We start from the raw sequence: 19565 nt of genomic DNA on the forward strand, positions 1-19565 counted from the left end.
CCCAAGTCCAGGTCTTGGTAAGCCACTTACTTAAGCTGGGACCCAGCTTAATTTACATAAGCTTTTTTCTCCCCTAATATTTTAAGTGTGAAAAATGGATATTTCCGACGGAGAGTTGTAATGTTTATAAGAATAGATACTTAGCCTTCAACAATGAACTTGGGGCAAGGGCTAAAGCTTGACAGGAGATTCCTAAATTCTGATTAAATGTGGGTACGATGCTTATATGTGCATGAAGCCTTACATGGCCTATGTCTCTTTCCTCTGCTGCTAAATGTTGATATTGATGGAGTTCACCAAGCCTGGCATATTGACTTAAGAAATGAGCCTACTCTAAAGTTTGATAAATGCCAAGTACTGTAGTTCCCTAGAATGTACCCCTCAGAGAACAGGGGTTTTAGCTCCTGATTTTCTCTTCCTTTTTGCCACATGTTAGGACTCTGTAGTCCCCTTCATTGCATGATGATCACAGGAAATTTTAATTTCGACCTGCTATCCCAAGTAGTACAGTGGACAGAATGCCAGGCCTGGTGTGAGAAAGACTCCTCTCCCTGAGTTCAAATCTAGCCTCAGCCACTTACTAGCTATGTGATCTTGGGCAAGTCACTTAACTTTGTTTGCTTCAGTGTCTTCATCTGTAAAATGAACTGGAGAAGGCAATGATAAACCATTCCAGTATCCTTGCCAAGAAAATCCCAAATGGGGTCACCAAGAGTTGGACATGACTGAAAAAAAACCCCTAAAAACAACAATCCCAATTTCATTCCTGAGGATCTGAAATTATGGGGAGGTGGGGTGGGGGGAGAAAGAAAAAGGAATGTGACTCTGTGCTATCAGAGTGGCAAGATTGACTTGAATAATAGCAGTAAGAATAAAAGCTGATATTCCTAGAGAATTTCAAAGTTTTCAAAGCACTCTATGAACATTATCTCATTTCACCATCACCACAACCCTGTTAAGGCATCTTGGGTATTATTAGCCTCATTTTACAGATGATACAACTGAGACTTAGAGAAGGTAGGTAACTTATATAAGGTCACATGCTAGTGAGCATCCATGACAGGATCTGAATCAGTCTTTCTAATTCATGCCATGAATAAAATGAAAAAGGAATAAGATAACACAGTAAAAACAGGGACTTGGTTGCCACAGGGAAGGGTTCAGGTGGGAGAGGGAAGGGGCTCAGCTTGGAAACTCAAGAATTCTTCTGGTAAAGTCTAAGCTAAGCTCTGATTTAGAAGAGACATAAGTTGATGGGAAAGATGGAGGTAGAGAGAAAAGAGATGGGGGAGGAGGAGAAAGGTCCAGCTAGTTATGACACAGGGTTTCTTCTCCCTCAAAATAGTAGACCAATATACTGTTTTACTGCCATAGAGCCAATAATGGAATAGAACCAACCTCAGGAGGTCAATAAGAAAAGCAATGTGGTAGAGATAGAATGTAAAGAATGCTGGATCCAGAGCCAGTAGTCTTGGCTGAAAATTCTTTAGACACTTACTGTATCACAATGGGCAATTCACTTTATCCTTCTGAGCTTCCGCTTCCTCATCTGTAAAATGGCAATAATAATACTTGTAATGCCTACTTCACCAGATTGTTGTGGGGGGGTAGTACTTGGTAAGCATTAGCTGGTTCTACAGATGTCATTTGCTATTACTGTCTACCTTCTTGTTTCCAGACAGGATCCTGTTCGGTGCTTATGCTTATGTTGGTGTTTGTATTTCTGAGCATTCTTTATGTTTTCATTTTTCTCTTTTTCATTTTGCTCTGGAGGGTGGAGATGGTGAAAACTATGGCAGGGAGAGAAGGAAAGATGAACAGTGGGTTGTATGTTGGAGTATGTGTGTGTGTGTGTGTGTGTGTGTGTGTGTGTGTGTGTGTGTAGAAGGTAGGGGTTGGACAGATGGCTAGGCAGTTGAATGACTAGATGGAACAAGGTGCTAATATGTCCTGGCAAGTTCACAGATGTCATATGAATTGGAAAAGAAAGGAAACATGTATGCACTCTGAAGACTTGCAGACCTACTGGTAGGGGCAAACTTTACTTAGACTGGTAGAATGTTAGGACTGGATGAGACCTAAAAATTGTTTATTCTAACCCTCTCATTTAATACATTAAAAACAAACTCGGAGAAACTTGGAGATCGTAGAATCACAGGCTGTTTGAGCTGAAAGGGACCTTCCTTAGAGGTCCCCTAGGTCCAACCTTTTGTTTTATAGGAGACGATACTGATGTTCAGAGGAGAAGTAAAGAGATATGCCCAAGGTCACACAGGACTTTGGTGGCAAAGTTGGGTCTAAACCCAGTGCTTTTTCCACTGCACTATTGGGTCTCCATGGTTAAGAAGAGGAAAATAAGATGGAAGGAATTAGGTTCTATCTCTAACTTCCTTTAGCCCTGGCTCCCATTCATGTCATAGGAATTCTGGAGCCTCACTGCTTTTCAATTAGTAGGCTTACTTATACCTCTGAGAGTGGCCCTTGATAGATGAGGTGAGCATTATGCTGAATGGAGACTTACACCATGGAGAGCTCCAGAGCAGTGAGCAGAGGTTGTTGTGTTGGAAAGCAGCAGAGATTAACACATACAGAATGCCAGATGTTGAAAAGGAATTTAAGGGGCAGTGAGGTGGCTCAGTAGATTGAAAGCCAGGACTAGAGATGGGAGGTCTTGAGTTCAAATTTGACCTCAGGTACTTCCCAGCTGTGTGACCCTGACTAAATCACTTGTCGCCCACTAGCTAGCCCTTACTGTTCTTCTGCCATGGAACCAATACTTAGTATTGGTTGGTCCCAAGATAAAAGACAAAGGCTTGAAAAAGGAAAGAAAGAAAGAAAAGAAAGATAATTTAGTGATCATTTAAGTTAACCCTTTCATCTGAGGAAATGGAGGCATGAAGAGATAAAATCAGAAGCCCAAGCTCATGCAGCTACTACTAAATAAAAGATATATGACTTGAACTCAGTACCTTTGACTCCAAGCCCTAGATTTCTTCCACTATATTCCTTGTCTTATCAATATTCTCTTGTATGCCCAATTATCCTCTTCAAACTGAGAGCTCTTAAAATGATCACCAGCTATTTCTTCCTTGATCCTTAGCCAGGGCATCTGATGTTGTGGTGAGCCAAAGTTATTCTGTACTACTATGATTCTTTTAGTCAATCCATCAATGAATAATTATTTATTAATTAGTTATTATGTACTAGGAACCATGCTAAGTCTTCCAGGTCTTTATATTATGATTTTTAAAAATGTAGTAGGGTGGTTTTGCCCATCAGACTGTGAACTCTTTGTCTTTTGCCTTTCTTTGTATTCCTAGCAGTTAGCATAGTGCCTGGCACAGACTAAGTGTTCACTAATGATTGTTGACCAATTGACTGATGGACTATTATGTTTGTTGTTCAAGGACCTGCCTAGCTAAGTTTGGGGTTGTTCCTTACCAGATTGGCTACAAGGTGATAATTTTTAGCCAAAACAGTAGAAAACCATCTGCTTGTATAAAGAGGTTTTGAGCTTGTGACAACATAGGGAATACATAGATTAATGAAATTCTAGGACCTGAAACATGTAAGAGTTATTCAGGATCAATGCAGTTCCTTGAATAACCTAACTTATAATTATGGAGTACCTTATTCCCTGGGATAATCAGGCTCATTGTTCACAGGAAGGATTTAAGGAGGCAACTTGCTATCAGTGAGTGGTAGATGATTTTAGAACTAGGAAGATAATCTCTTAAATTCTTCTATCGCACTAACTGGCCCCAACCCACTTTTTCAACTTATTAGATATTACTTCCTTTCCCACGTCCTATAACCCAGCCAATTTGGCCTCCCCACCCCACCCTTTATCCTCCAGATCCTGCCTCAGTCAGTTAGTCGACAAACATTTATTAAATGCTTACTATATTCTAGCAATTTGATAAATACTGGGGATACAAAGAAAGATAAAAATATGGTCCCTACTCTCAAAAAGCTCAAATTCAAATAGAAGAAACAGCATGCAAGTAATTATGTGTATTCCGTATATATATGGTGTAAATGAAAGAAAATCTTAATGGGAAAGGACTCCACATATTTTATCACTGGTTGTCTATCATGCCTGGAATTCATTTCCTCCTCACTTTCACCTCTTAGAATCTCTTGTTCCCTTCAAAACTCAGCTCAAATGTCACTTAAAAAAAAAAAAAAAAAAGAATATCATGCCTAGGCTGTAGAGGCTACTCCCAGGCCTGATTCCATTGTTAGTTGGCTGGGGAACTTTGACTTACTCCATTTCTACCTAGACTAATTCACTCCTTTGTGGGCAGCCTGGTGGTCTCCTGGTACTAGGGGCTTGTCATATTGGTACCAGTCTTACTGGAAACACCCAATTAGCTTAGTGCACTGGAGATAATATTTGTAAAAAGTGCTCAGCATGCCTGGCACCTAGTAGGTACTATAAAAATGCTGATTTACTTCCCATTCCCCCTTTCTTCTAGTTCATTACACCCAAACTCAAGCAATCTACCAGTTTCAGGCTCTTGTGAACAAGAATCACAAGCATGAACCACCATACCTTACTTGAAGTGCTGTTTCCTACATAAGGCTTTCTTGATTCCCCCCAGTCATATCCTCTCCTCTTTGCTTTATTTCATTTGGCATATACTTGTAAATGCATATGTCTGCTTCAAAAGAATGTAAACTTCTGGGTAATAGGAACTATTTGATTTTCATTTTTGCATTCACAGTGCCTTGAGCAGTACATGTAACAGGCACTTAATAAAATGCTTGTTGATCAAATTATTACCATAACTTCAGGCAAGCCACTAAATCTTCCTGTGCCTCAGTTCACTCATTTGTGATGGGAAGGAGTTGGACTAAATGGCTTTTAAGGCTCCTTCAGGCTCTAGATCTATGATCCAAAATTTTTGTCTACACCTACTCTTCCCAAGAATCCCATCAGTTCTTTCTTAAAGCATTTTTCTATTATCCTTTTTCTTAAAGTATCTCTGTGGAAACTCTTATTTGAAAGTCTTGACATTTGTTCTACCTTGGTGAAGTAGTTGAGCCAGGCTGATAATTCATGCAGTGGAAATACTCCATTGCTCCAGCCAATCCCATGAAACATTTACCTAGAGTTGGAGAATTACCTATATTCACAAAAGAGGGGGCAGCTGGGTAGCTCAGTGGATTGAGAGCCAGGCCTTGAGATGGGAAGTCCTAAGTTCAAATTTGGCCTCAGACACTTCCCAGCTGTGTGACCCTGGGCAAGTCACTTCACCCCCATTACCTAGCCCTTACCACTCTTCTTCCTTGGAGCCAATACACAGTATTGACTCCAAAACGGAAGGTAAGGGTTTAAAATATATATATATATACATATATATATATATGTATGTATATTTTATATATTCACAAAAGACATGATCTTTAGTGAGATAAGGGCTTTATCTTTTCCTTGAGTTCAGTTACCTGGTTCCCAGGACCATCTCTACAAGACTCATATCCCTCTGAAACAAGGAAAGTCTTTCTGGAGGAATGAAATGTAATAATGCCATTGAACTGATGGTTTGGGGTACCCAGATGACTTAACAGCTCCTGATGTCACATTGTTCTGACAACAGATTCTATTAAATCTCTTTAGTACTTAACCTGGCCGTTAGTTTCTTTAACTTTTGCTACCACATTTCATTTTTGATAAGACCTAGAAGAGGTCCTGGTTAGGAAATTTTGATGAGTAGCTCATCCATGAAGCAGTCAGTCTTAGAATATTCCCTGGGGTACAAAGAGCCTGGGCCTGACTTTTCCACAGTCACACAAAAGGCAAGTTCCCGAGACAGGATTTGAACTCAGGTCTTCATGCTTCCAAGGACAGTATACTATCTACTACAACTTGCTTCCTTTACTAGAGTATGGAAGATTTAGGAGGTAATATAGATGACTTTCCTTTTATATAAAATGTTGTCAAATTGTGGGGAGGCAGTGCAAAACCTGGCCTGAGCTCATGAAGAACATAGCACTGAAACAATCTTGGTTCCATGCTTTATTCAGCAACTATGCACCACACAAACTGAAGTTATATACATCTCCTTCAATCCCCAGCTTCATAGATGGAATATACAATTTGAATGTATATTTATGGCACAAGATTTGGAGTCTAAACATTTAGGTTCAAATCCCAGCCTTTTCACTAAGTGTATGTGTAAATTATGGCAGAATCACTTTAGTTGTATGGGCCATGCTTGGTCTCCAAATCTGCAAAATGAGAGAATTATACAATGATTTCTAAGGCTTCTCTACTCTAAAATCCCATAATTCTTCTACCTAAAAATGAGCAAGAAGGCATTCTGGCCTCAATAATTTTTACTAAATGCATACTGCTTAAAAAATGATACATAATAACTGTGGCTTGCCTCCTCAACTGGGGAGAAAAACTTTTTTTGACTTTGCTCTTTTCTGGCACCTATCCCACTGCCTTTTTATCTTCCTATGTGACAGAAATCAAATTTAAAAAAAACCATCAATGTCTAGCCTTGTTCTTTCTTTATGGTTAAATGTAAGTCTGTATCCCAGAGACAAGATTTGTGTAGTTTTTGTTTGCACAAGTGCTTTGGTAGAAGGCACACCTAATGAGAAGGCTCTTCCTTTTCCCCTGGTAACTTAGTGAATTGTCCATTTGACTATACATGGCCTCGATGCAAAGTCCAAATGGTGTCTCTGACTGTCAGTAAGGTCTTTTAGTTCCTCTCTTTGTTAATGTCTTCTTGTTGCTGCTCCTACCATGGGTGTCCATCAGCAAAGGCAATGAAACAGGCTCCAAGCCAAATTATCTTTCTCAGCTCAGTTCCCATAGCTCTCAGGAAAGGCACCCCTGGCAACTTCGGTTGCACTACGAGAGGATCAGAGCGCCAATATGGTAACTGGGCCTGAAGATACTGGCATCCTCTTCCTTTCATTAGTGATTTTAGTTCTTTTTACTGGCTTCTTGGGAGCCCTCTACAGCTCTCTGCTTTCTCTTTGGACTCCTTACCATTTCTCTTCATTCAGGCTTTCCCAGAAACAAGTCTATTCTACAAACAAAATTCCTCTGAAGGTTCCATTTTTAATGGATTTCTTCATTTCTTCCTCAAGAAAAATGGCCAACAAAAAAATACTAATGATCTTGAATTGATATACAGTATACATAAAAGACACGTTAGTGACTTTATTACTGGAGAGGGGACAGAGTCTCTGCCTAGAAAAAAACAATAGTTATTTACTGATCCACTGCGGAAGTTTTAGCTAGGGTAGGTACTATATACATTTATCCAGGGACTAGAAAGCCTAGAAAGGTCTTTCTCTTCTTCTCTCTTCTTCACTTATCTCTTTCTCTGAAATTTCTTAAAAGATCTCACATTAGAGTAGGTAGCAAAAAGTAGGTTGAACATATGATATTTTACATATTCTACTGGATAGCTATGAAATAGGAAAAACTTTTATACTCTTATCCCTCTCAATGTAGTAAGCTACCCAGGAATATCTTGTGATTCCATTATCAATTCTGTGACCCAATATTTATATCTCTTCTTTGGCTGCCTTCAAACTCATGAGAGTACACAGTAATTGATTAGAGCCAAAGACCTGGATCTGGTTTTAAGACTTGATTTGGAAACTACTGCAGACATTAATTTAACTATCACTCTACAACTCTGGACTCTGATTTCTTCATTTGTAACCTGAAGGGGTTGGATGTGAGATCTTCTAAGATCCCTTCCAGCTCTAATCTATAATCTCATAATCAACCAACCATCAATCAGGAATTATCTCCACAGCCAGTACTATCAAAGTCCAGTTGCTCAAATCTTTGTGATGGCTAGTGACTTCCACCTAGACATCTATTCATAACTACAGAAATTTGTTTTTTTTTGGTGAATGTTTCAATTTGTGTTTGTGATCTGTTGGATTTCACCAGTTATTAACTGTCCATAAGCCTAAAATCCCAGCAAATGCTAATCCTGTGATCACAATTGTGGCAGAATTCTTCATAGTGATATTTTGGCACAATTATTTTGGCAAGAAGTTACTGAAAATTGGAACATTCCTTTTTCAAACAGTAGCCAATTTGAAGGTTATAGTCTGGTCTAGTAAAAATATGATAACGTCTTTTTTGAGTAGGATCTTAATGTCTCTTAAAAATTACAAAAGAAAACTTCATAAAACATCATTTAAGGAAAATGAAAACATTTCATTGATACGAATTAGAATCCATCATGCTTCTAACAATGAGGAATTGATAACAGCTTGAAAAGTTTCCATAAGTTTAGAAGTACAAAAAAGATTGCAGCAAGCTTTATAAAGATGAGAATGAAAGAGCTCTGTGTGCGAGGGAAAGTGTTGAATAAAATAAAAGCATTTTTTCCATTCAACTTTGACAGGCCTTGCTTAAAGAGAACCCGTACGCCAACTCCCCCCCCCCTTTCCAGAGATTCTCCTTTTGGGTGCTCAGCTTTGATATCTGGCTTTTGCTCAGCAACCAATGACCCTATAATTAACACTAGAGGCCTGTATCTCTCCTTTTTGACAGGCTAATTGCACATGTTCTTTAAGTGGAAGTAATATTGTACAGCAATTGCATTTTGGTAGAATACAGTTTGCTTTCTTTTTTAAAAATTGTATATGTCTAATAGTTATAACATTATTCTAAATAGCCTAAAGGATGATAACAATTATGTACATTTGTATAGTTTTTTATCGTTTACAAAGCACATTGCCAAATATAACTTAGTTGCTTCTGGAATACTTTCTTTATTCTATATGGACTATGGCTTTGCAAAACATCTAATGATGTTTCCACCAGATTCCCACATGTGTGCCATATATCATTCCATACAGGCCAACAAACTGTCTTGTTATAAATATCTGAAAATACCGAGGAAAACTGGAGATAGCCTTCTAATCACTCACAATTAGCCCATCTGATAACTTCCCTGGGCTGCCAGATGCCCTAGAGAAACAAGATACACTGTTGGGATCCAATGACTTACCCACAATGACAGCGGTGACAGTGAGGAGAACAAAGGCATTCCGAAATAGATAACTTTTAACATCCTCCTTTGTAATGCTCTGTACTTTCTTCTTAGCCAAGAGTGTCCGTTTTCGGACTCCTTGCTGGAACCGCTCCATTCTACCCCTCAGCTGGGGCTCTTCTCCGTTACTTTTAGTCATCACGCTTCTGGAGGTGCTATCTTCTATGAAGATTGATCAGCACAGCCAAATCTCTTCCCCAGAAAAAGCCAAGGTGCTTCTCTTCCTTAGTATCAGACAGCACAGCTGGAATACAAGAGGCACAAAACCCTGTCATACACTCCAGGGATGATCAATCAGAGCTACTACTGGCCCGTCTGTAAATAACATTGCACAACATTGTCTGGAGTGGGAGAGAAAGCCTAGTGCTAAGAAGCAGCAGTATTTCTCTGGTGCCAGGCTTCAAGAATAGACTGTACATATTTTTGCTTGAGTGCATGTGTGAAAATCCAGATGATCCTGGCAGGGACTCTCTTCTATTTCTTATCCTGCCATGGTATACACGAGGTGTTTGATAAACATTTGCTGACTTATTTTGTACACATGCTGCAAATGTATATACAATAAAAAATATCATAATATTGAAATATTCAGAAGTTAGGATCTTCCTGCTATATAGATTAAATACACTGGTTTACTTTTTTCATTGAGAAACAAATCAGAATATTATTTTAAGAGAGAGAGATCACTTTATTAAATACAATGTTATACTAGAGAAATAGAAATAGATTTTGGCAGTTTTATATGAGTAACAAATTTTTCCATAAAAAATAATGTAAAGTACTCTGAACACATCTGCAAAGTATCAGAGGCTAGAATTCATTTTCACTTATTTTAACTAAAACTAGAAAGTAGTATTTGTCTCTGATTGCATAAAAATACACCGAGCTGGAAATTTTATCAATGATTTGCTTGAAAGGCTTAAGTGCCTTTTTGGGGGGGAGGGGTTATTTGAACCTTATGAGGAAGTTAATATAATTTTCATTCCCAACATTGTCATAGTTTCTAGGACCATCCATGCACTAATCATTCAAAAAACATTAAGCAAAAACCTTTTTTCCTAGGCGGAAATCAGTTATTCTGATAGCCCAGGGCTCTATGCCACTGCCCTACAATATTTCCAATTCATAGCTCATCCATGCCAGGATGAATCCATATCAGAATTGGAAGCATCTGTGGATATCTGAGGGTGATACTGCAAATCGCCAGGGGGATGTAAATTGAAGGATTCTTCAGAAGCAAAAACTAAGTGTGGAAAAGACAGCTATCCAGCAATTTGGACTTTTAAATAATACTGCAGGTGAGTATATTAGGAGAAGGGGTCGGGATGACTGTTTAAGAGTACTAGATAAATGCGGTGCTTGGGGGTGGAGTGAGGGGAAGCACAGAGCGAACAGATTTTTTACTTAGCCAAGTATCCCATTCTCATTAACTTTCCAACAGATCAACTCCTCTGGCTTTCCTTCCCACATCTGTGGCCACAATCTGCCACCAGCCTGGCCTGAATGATAAATCCAGCCTAGGAGAGGCGGGTGGAAGCGCACTGAATAGGGGATTGGAACGCCGTTCAAATCCTAAAGCATGCACTTTATCTACCCAAAATGGCTAGCTAGCTCACTCTCCCAACTCCTTTGCCCCGGAAAACAAAACACTTTGGCAAAGCCAGAGGATGAAAAACGAAACCGGGCATGAGGCACAGGTATTAAACTTACGTTTTCAGATTCCGCAGTGGGTTGGAGCCCCAGCCGGCAAGGAACGAGGTAAAATCCCCTGGCAGGTAGAGCGACTGCTAACAAATGCGGGGAGAGAGGGCCAGGCTTGCGCTGACACTCCGCATGTGCTCCGCTCTGAAACAGCAACTTACTATCAGGGCAACTTAAGGAAAGGGGAGGAGACTGGGATCCGGGAGAGGGGAGTGGGGGGAAAATGAAAACACCGCCGAAGGGGAGAGGAGGGGAGGAAGGGGGAACCCCAGGGTTTCTGGAATATTGATTAGCCTTGGCAGTCTCAGAGGAGGCTCGCGCCTTTGTTTTTCCGCTTGAGACCACTTCCACGCTTTGTCAGTTCACTTTCATTGGAAATGCAAAATCAGGACCAGGAAGAATTGACGAAGAAACACATACACACACACACACACACACACGCACGCACGCACGCACACACACACACCACTGGAAGTTTTCATGATTAGACATTCCATAGCGGACTTTCAGAACCCGAAATTTCATTACATAACATCATTTCACTGTTTCTTTCTTAAAGAAATATGAGAGTGTGTGCTCTTTCGCTTGGTGGAACAACTGTGTTTAGCAAGTCCCTCTTTTCCAGGCTGGGGAAGGGAACCTGACTTTTTACTCCGGAGAATCTGGAACACGACCAAGTGTGTGGAGATGGGGGAAAGCCTTGCTCCAATTCCCTTAACTTTGCCTAAAGTTACTAAAAAACAAGATGAGACCTGCCTATAGGTTAAAACCCAATATAACAAACTGAACCCAGCCCACGTTGGCAGTCCTCAATCCACACACCGCCTGCAGGGGAGGGAAATACCAGCCCTCCGCCTCTTCTAATGCAGAAAATAAAAATTTTTTAAAACCCTTTCTTAAGGGCAGTGCATGCAAATGCAAAGGCCAGCTCTTCCTGGGAGGAAGTTTTGGGTTTCCAAAGGCAATTTGGGGTTGAAGTGGCTCAGATGAGAAAGGATGCTGAACTATTTTCGGTAATTCAACAAACCTCATTACATAGAGAATGTAACTTTTGGCTCTAATCCACTTTTCTCTAAAGGAAAATGGATGGGGGTCGGGGTCAGGGGGTGTATGCAAACCGGGAATCGAAATCATTTTTTAAGCTTGAGTCACCCCCAAAGCCAACGACCAGTTAGGTAGAGAAAATAGTTAAACGAGAATGGAAGTATGGGCTCCCAATCACTGTAATCGCCCTGCATTATTATTCATTAGATTTCAGTGTCACCTTGTGAAATCTGGCTCGTCTTTGCCTGGGGACCTAAGAGTATATTGATTCTTTTTTTTCTATAGGCAAATTAGCAGAAATGATGGTGAAAGGTCTTACCAGTTTCCATGACTATGTTACTCTTCAAAAGAAATTAGAGAATGGGAAATGATAGAAAATATTTCAGTGAAGAGAGGAGGAGAAGCTTCCAATTTGTAATTTTGTTATTATAGGCAGCCTTCAGAGAGGCACCTGCCTTTATCTTTGACAATCAACAATTGCTCTTCGATTTAAGGAGTCGCCTGAGGCACGCTGAGAGATTAGACGACTTGCTCCGGGTCACACAGGTGGTGCATGCCACAGTTAGAACTTCCTGACTTGGTGGTCTGCTCACTAGCCTTAGCCACTCATCAACTCATAAAAGTTAGAAAGTAAATTATTAGCAACAGTTAAAACTTTGAATTATGCTAAGAAAGTGATTAAAACGCCAATATCTTGTAATCCAGAAATCCCCCTGTTAGGAGAAGTCTCATCTATATGAAATAGTGATAGTAGCACTTTTCCTAAAAGGATAAATGTGAGGTGATTTACTCAGTAAATCAAATAAAGTTGCCCCACTCCATAACAATAAGACATCCAGTTGACCAATCTCAATCATAGACTATAGACTAAGTAGAAAAATTCTTTGTGAGCCATTGGATGAAATGAAATGATTGCCAGTCTCTTCCAGTTGGCTAATGGATTTTCCCATGCCCTCTGGGTCCTATATAAAAGTATCAAGATTGGGGGCAGCTGGGTGGTTCAGTGGATTGAGAGCCAGGTTCAGAGATAGGAGATCCTGGGTTCAAATTTGGCCTCAGACACTTCCTAGCTGTGTGACCCTGGGCAAGTCACTTAACCCTCATTACCTAGCCCTTATCACTCTTCTGCCTTGAAACCAAATATGTAGTATTGGTTCTAAGATGGAAGGTAAGTTTGTTGTTGTTGTTTGCTTGTTTTTAAGCATCATGATGACTAGAATGATAGCACTCTAGCAAATGAGTAGTGGCCTAGTAAAAAATAAGAATTTCTTGGAGGAAAGAAGACTTGGCTCCTGCCTTGGCTTTGGTCTCTTTCCCCTTAAGTTAGAACATGACCTTGTGAGCTTCAAGAAGATCAGAGAATGTTGGACTTTCCCCATTCTCCTTGTAGCCAAGTGGTATTCAAGGGGCAGTTGATGGCAGTTTCTCCTTTGGGAGCTATGAATAGATTGGATCTACTCATAGTTCCAAAAGGGTCCTAGTAAAGACCTATCATGCCTAAGGGGAGCTTCTTGAGCACTTCATGAATGGGAGAGAAAGACTTCCAACAGACAGAAATCATGACTTGCTCCTTTGCCAATATGCATTCTCCAAGTTTGATCCCAAGTCTCTCTGGACTTCATGTACTTGTGAAAGAGTAGGTCACACACAGGCCATTGAAGGAGATATTTCTACCAATTTCTTACTGTTTCTCCTCCGCAAAAATATTCTTTTAAAATCTACTTGGAGCCAGTTGACTAAAATGATTCTCCATGGATCATTTTGGAAGGAAGCCTTCTTATTTCTTAGGTATATCCCTAGAACACAGAGGAGGAGATAGATATAATCTTTCTCTGGCACCAGGAATGTTGTGAGACTCATTTGAGATAATGAATATAGAGCACTTTCCAAATCTTAAAGTGATGCATAAGGGTCAGTTATTGTTATTATTATTATTTTTAACCCTTACCTTCCATTTTAGAATCAATACTGTATATTGGTGCAGAGGCAGAAGAGCATTAAGGGCTAGGCAATGGGGTTTAAGTCACTTGTTTAGGGTCACAGAGCTAGGAAGTGTCTGAGGTCTAATTTGAACCTTGGACCCCCCATCTCTAGTCCTGGCTCTCAATCCACTGAGCCATCCAGCTACAACCTCAATTATTATTATCTTTATTATGATTAGCTTCCAGTTACCAGACCTTCAGTCTGGTGATGACTTCACTCCATGAGCCTTCTGCTGCACTCCAGCTATGCTCAAGCAGGGTTTACAGGCCAGTTCAGGAATATGTTAGTAAATGTTTAACATTGAGGATATCAGGAAAAAAATGTATAGGCACAAACATTTAAGTTTATTTTCCATTTTTAACACTTTCTTAAGACTTTGTTGTTCAGTCATTTCAGTCATGCCTGACTCTAGGTGACCTCAGTTGGGATTTTTATTGGCAAACGTATTTGGAATGGTTTGCCATTTCTCTGGCTCATTTTATAGATGAGGAACTGAGGTGAACGTGGTAAGTGATTTACCTAGGCTAATCTAGTCAACTAGTAAGTATCTGAGGCAAGATATGAATTCAGGAAGATGAGAATTCTTGACTCTAGGCTTGGTTCTTGATCTATTCTACTACCTTGCTGCCCTTTTCTTAAGTTTAAAAATCAATAAAACAATAAACCAAACCCTTATTTGTAGTTATTGCCAATTTCTGAAATATAAATTGTTCACATTGATAATTTAACAAAAGGCTCTGACAAGCCAAATGGCTCTCTGAATGGCTCCCTGTGAGAATGGAAGTTGGAATAAGGATCTTCAATGATATAGTAGCAAAGAAATGGAAACCAAGAAGGTACTCCACAAATGAAATAGAATATTATTGCATTGTAAGAAATGTATATAATGAGAATTCCAAGCAACTTGGAAATATTTTATGAACTGATACAGAATGAAATGAGAATCAGAGAAACACTATATACACTGAATATTTTTAAATGACCATAATAATAACTTGTACTTATATAGTGCTAGACATGTACTTCACAAATATCTCTTTTGATCCTCACAGCAACCTTAGGAGGTAAGTGCTATTATTTTCTTTGTTTTATAGATGAAGAAACTTCTCTTAATTCTGCCAGTTTACTGAGCTTTTCTGCACAGTGTAACAGTTAATTATATTTTTGTTTTTGTTTCATATTTAATTGTCTTCCCAACTAGGGTATAAGCTTACTGTAGCCAACAGAGCATCTTTACCCTGTCTCTCCTTATCCTTCTTCTGTATAAGAATTGCATCTAGCACTTTGGAGTATGTAAAATTCAAGAACTAGTTTGAGCCAGGAGAATCTGGCCTTACAAAATTGGGGCATTAATGTACTGTTGGTGGAGTTGTAAAATGATCCAACCATTCTGGAAGACAATTTTGAACTTTGTCCAAAGGGCTTTAAATTACTGCCTGCCCTTTGACCCAGCCATACCACTGCTGGGTTTATACCCCCAAAAAAATAATAGGGGAAAAGGCTTGGACAAAAATATTTATAGCCACACTCTTTGTGGTGGCAAGAAATTGGAAAATGAGGGGATGCCCTTTGATTGGGGAAATGGCTGAACAAATTGTAGTATATGATGGTGATGGAATACTACTGTGCTAAAAGGAATAATGAACTGGAGGAATTCCATGTGAAATGGAATGACCTCCAGGAATTGATGCAGAGTGAAAGGAGCAGAGCCAGAAGAACACTGTGCATAGAGACCAATACACTGTGGTACAATCCAATGTAATGGACTTCTGTACTAGCAGCAATGCAATGACCCAGGAGTATTCTAAGGGACGTATGGAAAAGAACACTATCTTCATTCAGAGGAAAACTGTGGGAGCAGAAACACAGAAGAAAAACAACTGCTTGATTACATGGGTTGATGGGGATATGATTGGGGTTTGGGCTTTAAAAGATCACTCTATTGCAAATATGAATAACATGGAAATAGGTTTTGAACAATGATACATGTAAAACCTAGTGGAATTGAACATTGGCTATGGGGGGGGGGGAGGAAGGAGAGGAGGGAAAGAATATTAATCATGTATCCAGGGAAAATATCATAAAATAATTAATTAAATAAATAGATTTTTTTAAAAAGAGAGAGAATCTGGCCTTGGCTTGGCAACTAACCAGCTGTGTGACGTGGGTAAATGGTCTTACTTCAAATCTCATCTGTCAAATGAAAGCCAACCAGACACTCTCTAGGGGCCCTTCCAGCTTTTACCTTTTATGATTTGATGATAAATGCTTACCTTTTGTCTTAGTATCAATTCTAAGAGAGAGGAATGGCAAGGGCTAGGCAATTGAGGTTAAGTGACTTGCCCCGGGTCACAGCTAAGAAGTGTCTGAGGCCAGATTTGAATCTAGAACCTCTCATCTCTTAGACTAGTGCTTTATTCACTGGGCTACCTAGTTGCCCCTAGCCCTTTACTTTTCAATGCCTCACCTCTTTAAGATTATATATTATAGTCCAAATTACTTCTCCCTACCTTTGAGAGGGAGGGCTTCATCTGTGATGGAAACATAGATCATAGGTCCAGACAAAGAAAAAAAGTTATGTGCACAATAATTATTTAAAGGAGTAACTGATATGGCTAAGAGGCAGCCTAGCCTTAGTGGGGAAAAGACTAGATTTGGACTCAGATGATCTGAATTGAAGTCCCTGCCTTGTCTCTTATAAATTGTGTGACCTTGGACAGGTCTTATAATAATTCTTATGCTGTAAACTCATAGTGTTTTTGTGCGATCATGAAAATAATAAGTTTTATTTGGGAGGCAGCTATGTAGCTGAGTGGGCTGAAAGCCAGGCCTAGAGATGGAAGGTCCTAGATTCAAATCTAGCCTCATATACTTCCTAGCTGTGTGACCCTGGGCAAGTCACTCACCCCCATTGCCTAGCCTTGACCACTCTTCTGCCCTGGAACCAACACACAGTATAGATTCTAAGATGGAAGGTAAGGGTTTAGAAAAAAATGTCAAGTGGATTTTAATTAGACAGTAAGGGAAGCTAGGTGGTGCTGTGGATTGAGTGACAGGTCTGGAATCAGGAAGCCTCATTTTCTTGAGTTCAAATCCATCCTCAGACACTTACTAGCTGTGTAATCGTGGGCAAATCATTTAACCCTATTGGCTTCAGTTTCCCCATCTGTAAAATGAGCTGGAGAAGGAAATAGAGGTACAGTCCAGTATCTTTGCTAAGAAAATCCTAAATGGGGTTAGAGTGAGATACAACTGAACAACAACAATAACAAGGCAGAGGTGACCTTGTAGAAATCCAATCGTACTATTTATAACTAGACTGCATATTGTAAGGGCATGAAAGGAATTCTATTTAACTAAGGATAAATAAACATTACCTTCTGCAATCCAGTATTCTCTTTCTAGGTCTGGTTGTGTACAACATTTCCCAATTCTCAGCAGAATATATATTCTTTTAAAGAATTCTTTAAAAACAAATTTATCCTTAGGTAGGGAAAGCATCAATGATCTTTAAAGAGCCTTAGTAGTTGACCTGTTCACGTTTCTTGTTGGTATGTCTTGTTTTCTGCCCTCCCTCCCCCTCCACCCCCAGGGAGCTTTGGAAAGAAATCGAAAATTTTGGCAGAGTATTAAGAAATGAGCTGGATCGTGAGTTGAGGGACGTAGCTTTGCACCCTACTATCGACTCTCGCAGAGAAAAGTTTCACTCTCTTGGGGCAAATTTGTGGACCTCTCGAGCTCTTTGGCAAAATGAAAGATTAGATTAGATAAGCTCCAGAGTTCCTGCTGTGCTTTCCAGTTTTTAATTGAATGGCACCTCAGAATGCTCTCCTTTACTAAACAGGAATGAGAAGAAGCTGCTGCCCGTCATTTGGACCAACATTGATATGGGGTGTAATGATTACCCCTTTCTTTCCTAAACACAAATGCCTGTTTAGAAACAATTTCAGTATGACACTTTGTGGGAGCCTGGGGAAGTAATTGAGAAAGGAAGTAATTCACCACTGAAAGTTTTGTTAGATGCAATAAAATCTAATAAGAAAATGAGATCTGGAGTCTTACGTTCAAAGTTCATGCTGGTTACAAGGTTTCAGTCCTGGTGAAGGGAGTCCTGGGAATTCCTTCTTCCCAGTACCTTTTTTCTCTCTCTCAAAATCTAAAGGAATGGCAAACTGGCATATTGAAGACTCTTTGACATATGCATCCTTTCATTTAAAGTGATTAGAGAGGCAGACATGGGAGATTTCATTAATCTTAACAGTAAAGCAGGAAAGTAACTGCACATCAACATAATCGTTGATGTTCTGTGAAAATCTGGTAAAGTTTTCTTGATAATTTGGGGAATAAATTAAGTCATTAAATGTTTTCTTTGGGGTGGAGAAGAGAATGGGGTATCCATCAAAAGATGAAACATTCATCTTTTCTTGGCTGCACAGGGTAAGCAGACTGCAGTCAATTCCATGAGGACAATGGCCAAATGCAGCACAGAATAAAAACTTGACTTACTGGCAATTTGGAATATTTAGTTAATTATATACATAATATTATAATATTAATTATTTGTTGTTTATTATTATATATAATATATAACTTCAGAATTAACCATAAAGCTCTTTTTTTATGTTAACTAATTGAAAGTCCTTCTAAACTACAGGAGTCTAGCCATGATTTTTGTGGTGGCAAAACATTGGGAAATGAGGGGGTGTCCTTAGATTGGAGAATGGCTGAACAAATTATGGGATCTAATAGTGATAGAATACTACTGTGCTATAAGGAATGACAAACTGCTTGATTTTCATATGAGCTGGGAAGACCTCCATGAACTGATGTGGAGTGAAATGAGCAGAACCAGAAGAACATTATACACAGAAACTGATACACTGTGGTACAATCTAATGTAATGGACTTCTCTACTAGCAGCAATGCAATGATCCAGGACAATTCTGAGGGACTTATGAGAAAGAACATTATCCACATCCAGAGAAAATTTTGTGGGAGCAGAAACAGAGAAGAAAAACATTTGATTTTTTCACTTGTTTATATGGGTATTGGATGTGGGTTTTTGGTTTTTAAAAGATTATTACTGTAGCAATCCAGGTATACATTAATTGTGATAATATTTTAAGAAGTATTCAAAAACTTAACTCTTATACTGCTAATGATTGATCCCTGCAATCCTGAGTCAAATTGAATGTTGACCTTGCCAAATCCCTAGCCCTTCCCTAAGGCCACACCCCAGAAGAGAGTCAGTTATCTCAGTCTCCTTACTTTTCCTTCAATGATCAATTAACATAGGTATCAAACATCTGTAGATGCCTTAGGCCATATCCACCCTGGATCCTGATCTTAGCTCTACCTATTGTTTCAGGTTTTGGTAGTTTGCATTTTATGATGATTACCTCATAATGTTAATGTATCAGGCCACTGGCCTCTCCCCTTCCCCCCATACTGTTGTAACCCCAATAAAATGTGACAAGAAATCAGCTAGATATAAGCTCTTGACCATCAGAGCTTACTCGCTGTCTGTCTACCTTATGCCAAAACTTTCTGTGTCTGCGTGTCTTTATTCTCGCTTTATATTCTCTTTCCATTAAATCTTAACGTAACCCATTTTCACTCAGTCCTTGGTTCCCCTTTCTGAGTGTCCAACCCACTAGGAATCTTCGTGGAGTCGGTGGACGACTTCAATTACAAAAATGAACAATATAGAAATAGATATTAAGTGACAACCCATGTATAACCCAGTGGAATTGCTTGTCAGCTCTGGGAGGGTGGAGGGAAAAAAGAGAGAGA

General features: G+C 39.4%; 1 protein-coding gene across 4 annotated transcripts in view; it reads right to left on the reverse strand.

The window, feature by feature from the left end:
• SLC1A3 (solute carrier family 1 member 3) overlaps positions 1-9183 on the reverse strand; it is a 108344-nt gene extending 99161 nt beyond the window's left edge. For all 4 annotated transcript variants that reach the window (XM_044657773.1, XM_044657775.1, XM_044657774.1 and 1 more), the window contains exon 1: positions 9003-9183. In XM_044657773.1, coding sequence (XP_044513708.1) covers positions 9003-9183 — 181 coding nt within the window. The remainder of the gene's footprint in view (positions 1-9002) is intronic.
• Positions 9184-19565: the final 10382 nt, after the last annotated feature.

The sequence above is a fragment of the Gracilinanus agilis genome, chromosome 1, assembly GCF_016433145.1.
Source record: "Gracilinanus agilis isolate LMUSP501 chromosome 1, AgileGrace, whole genome shotgun sequence".
Taxonomy (NCBI): Eukaryota; Metazoa; Chordata; class Mammalia; order Didelphimorphia; family Didelphidae; genus Gracilinanus; species Gracilinanus agilis.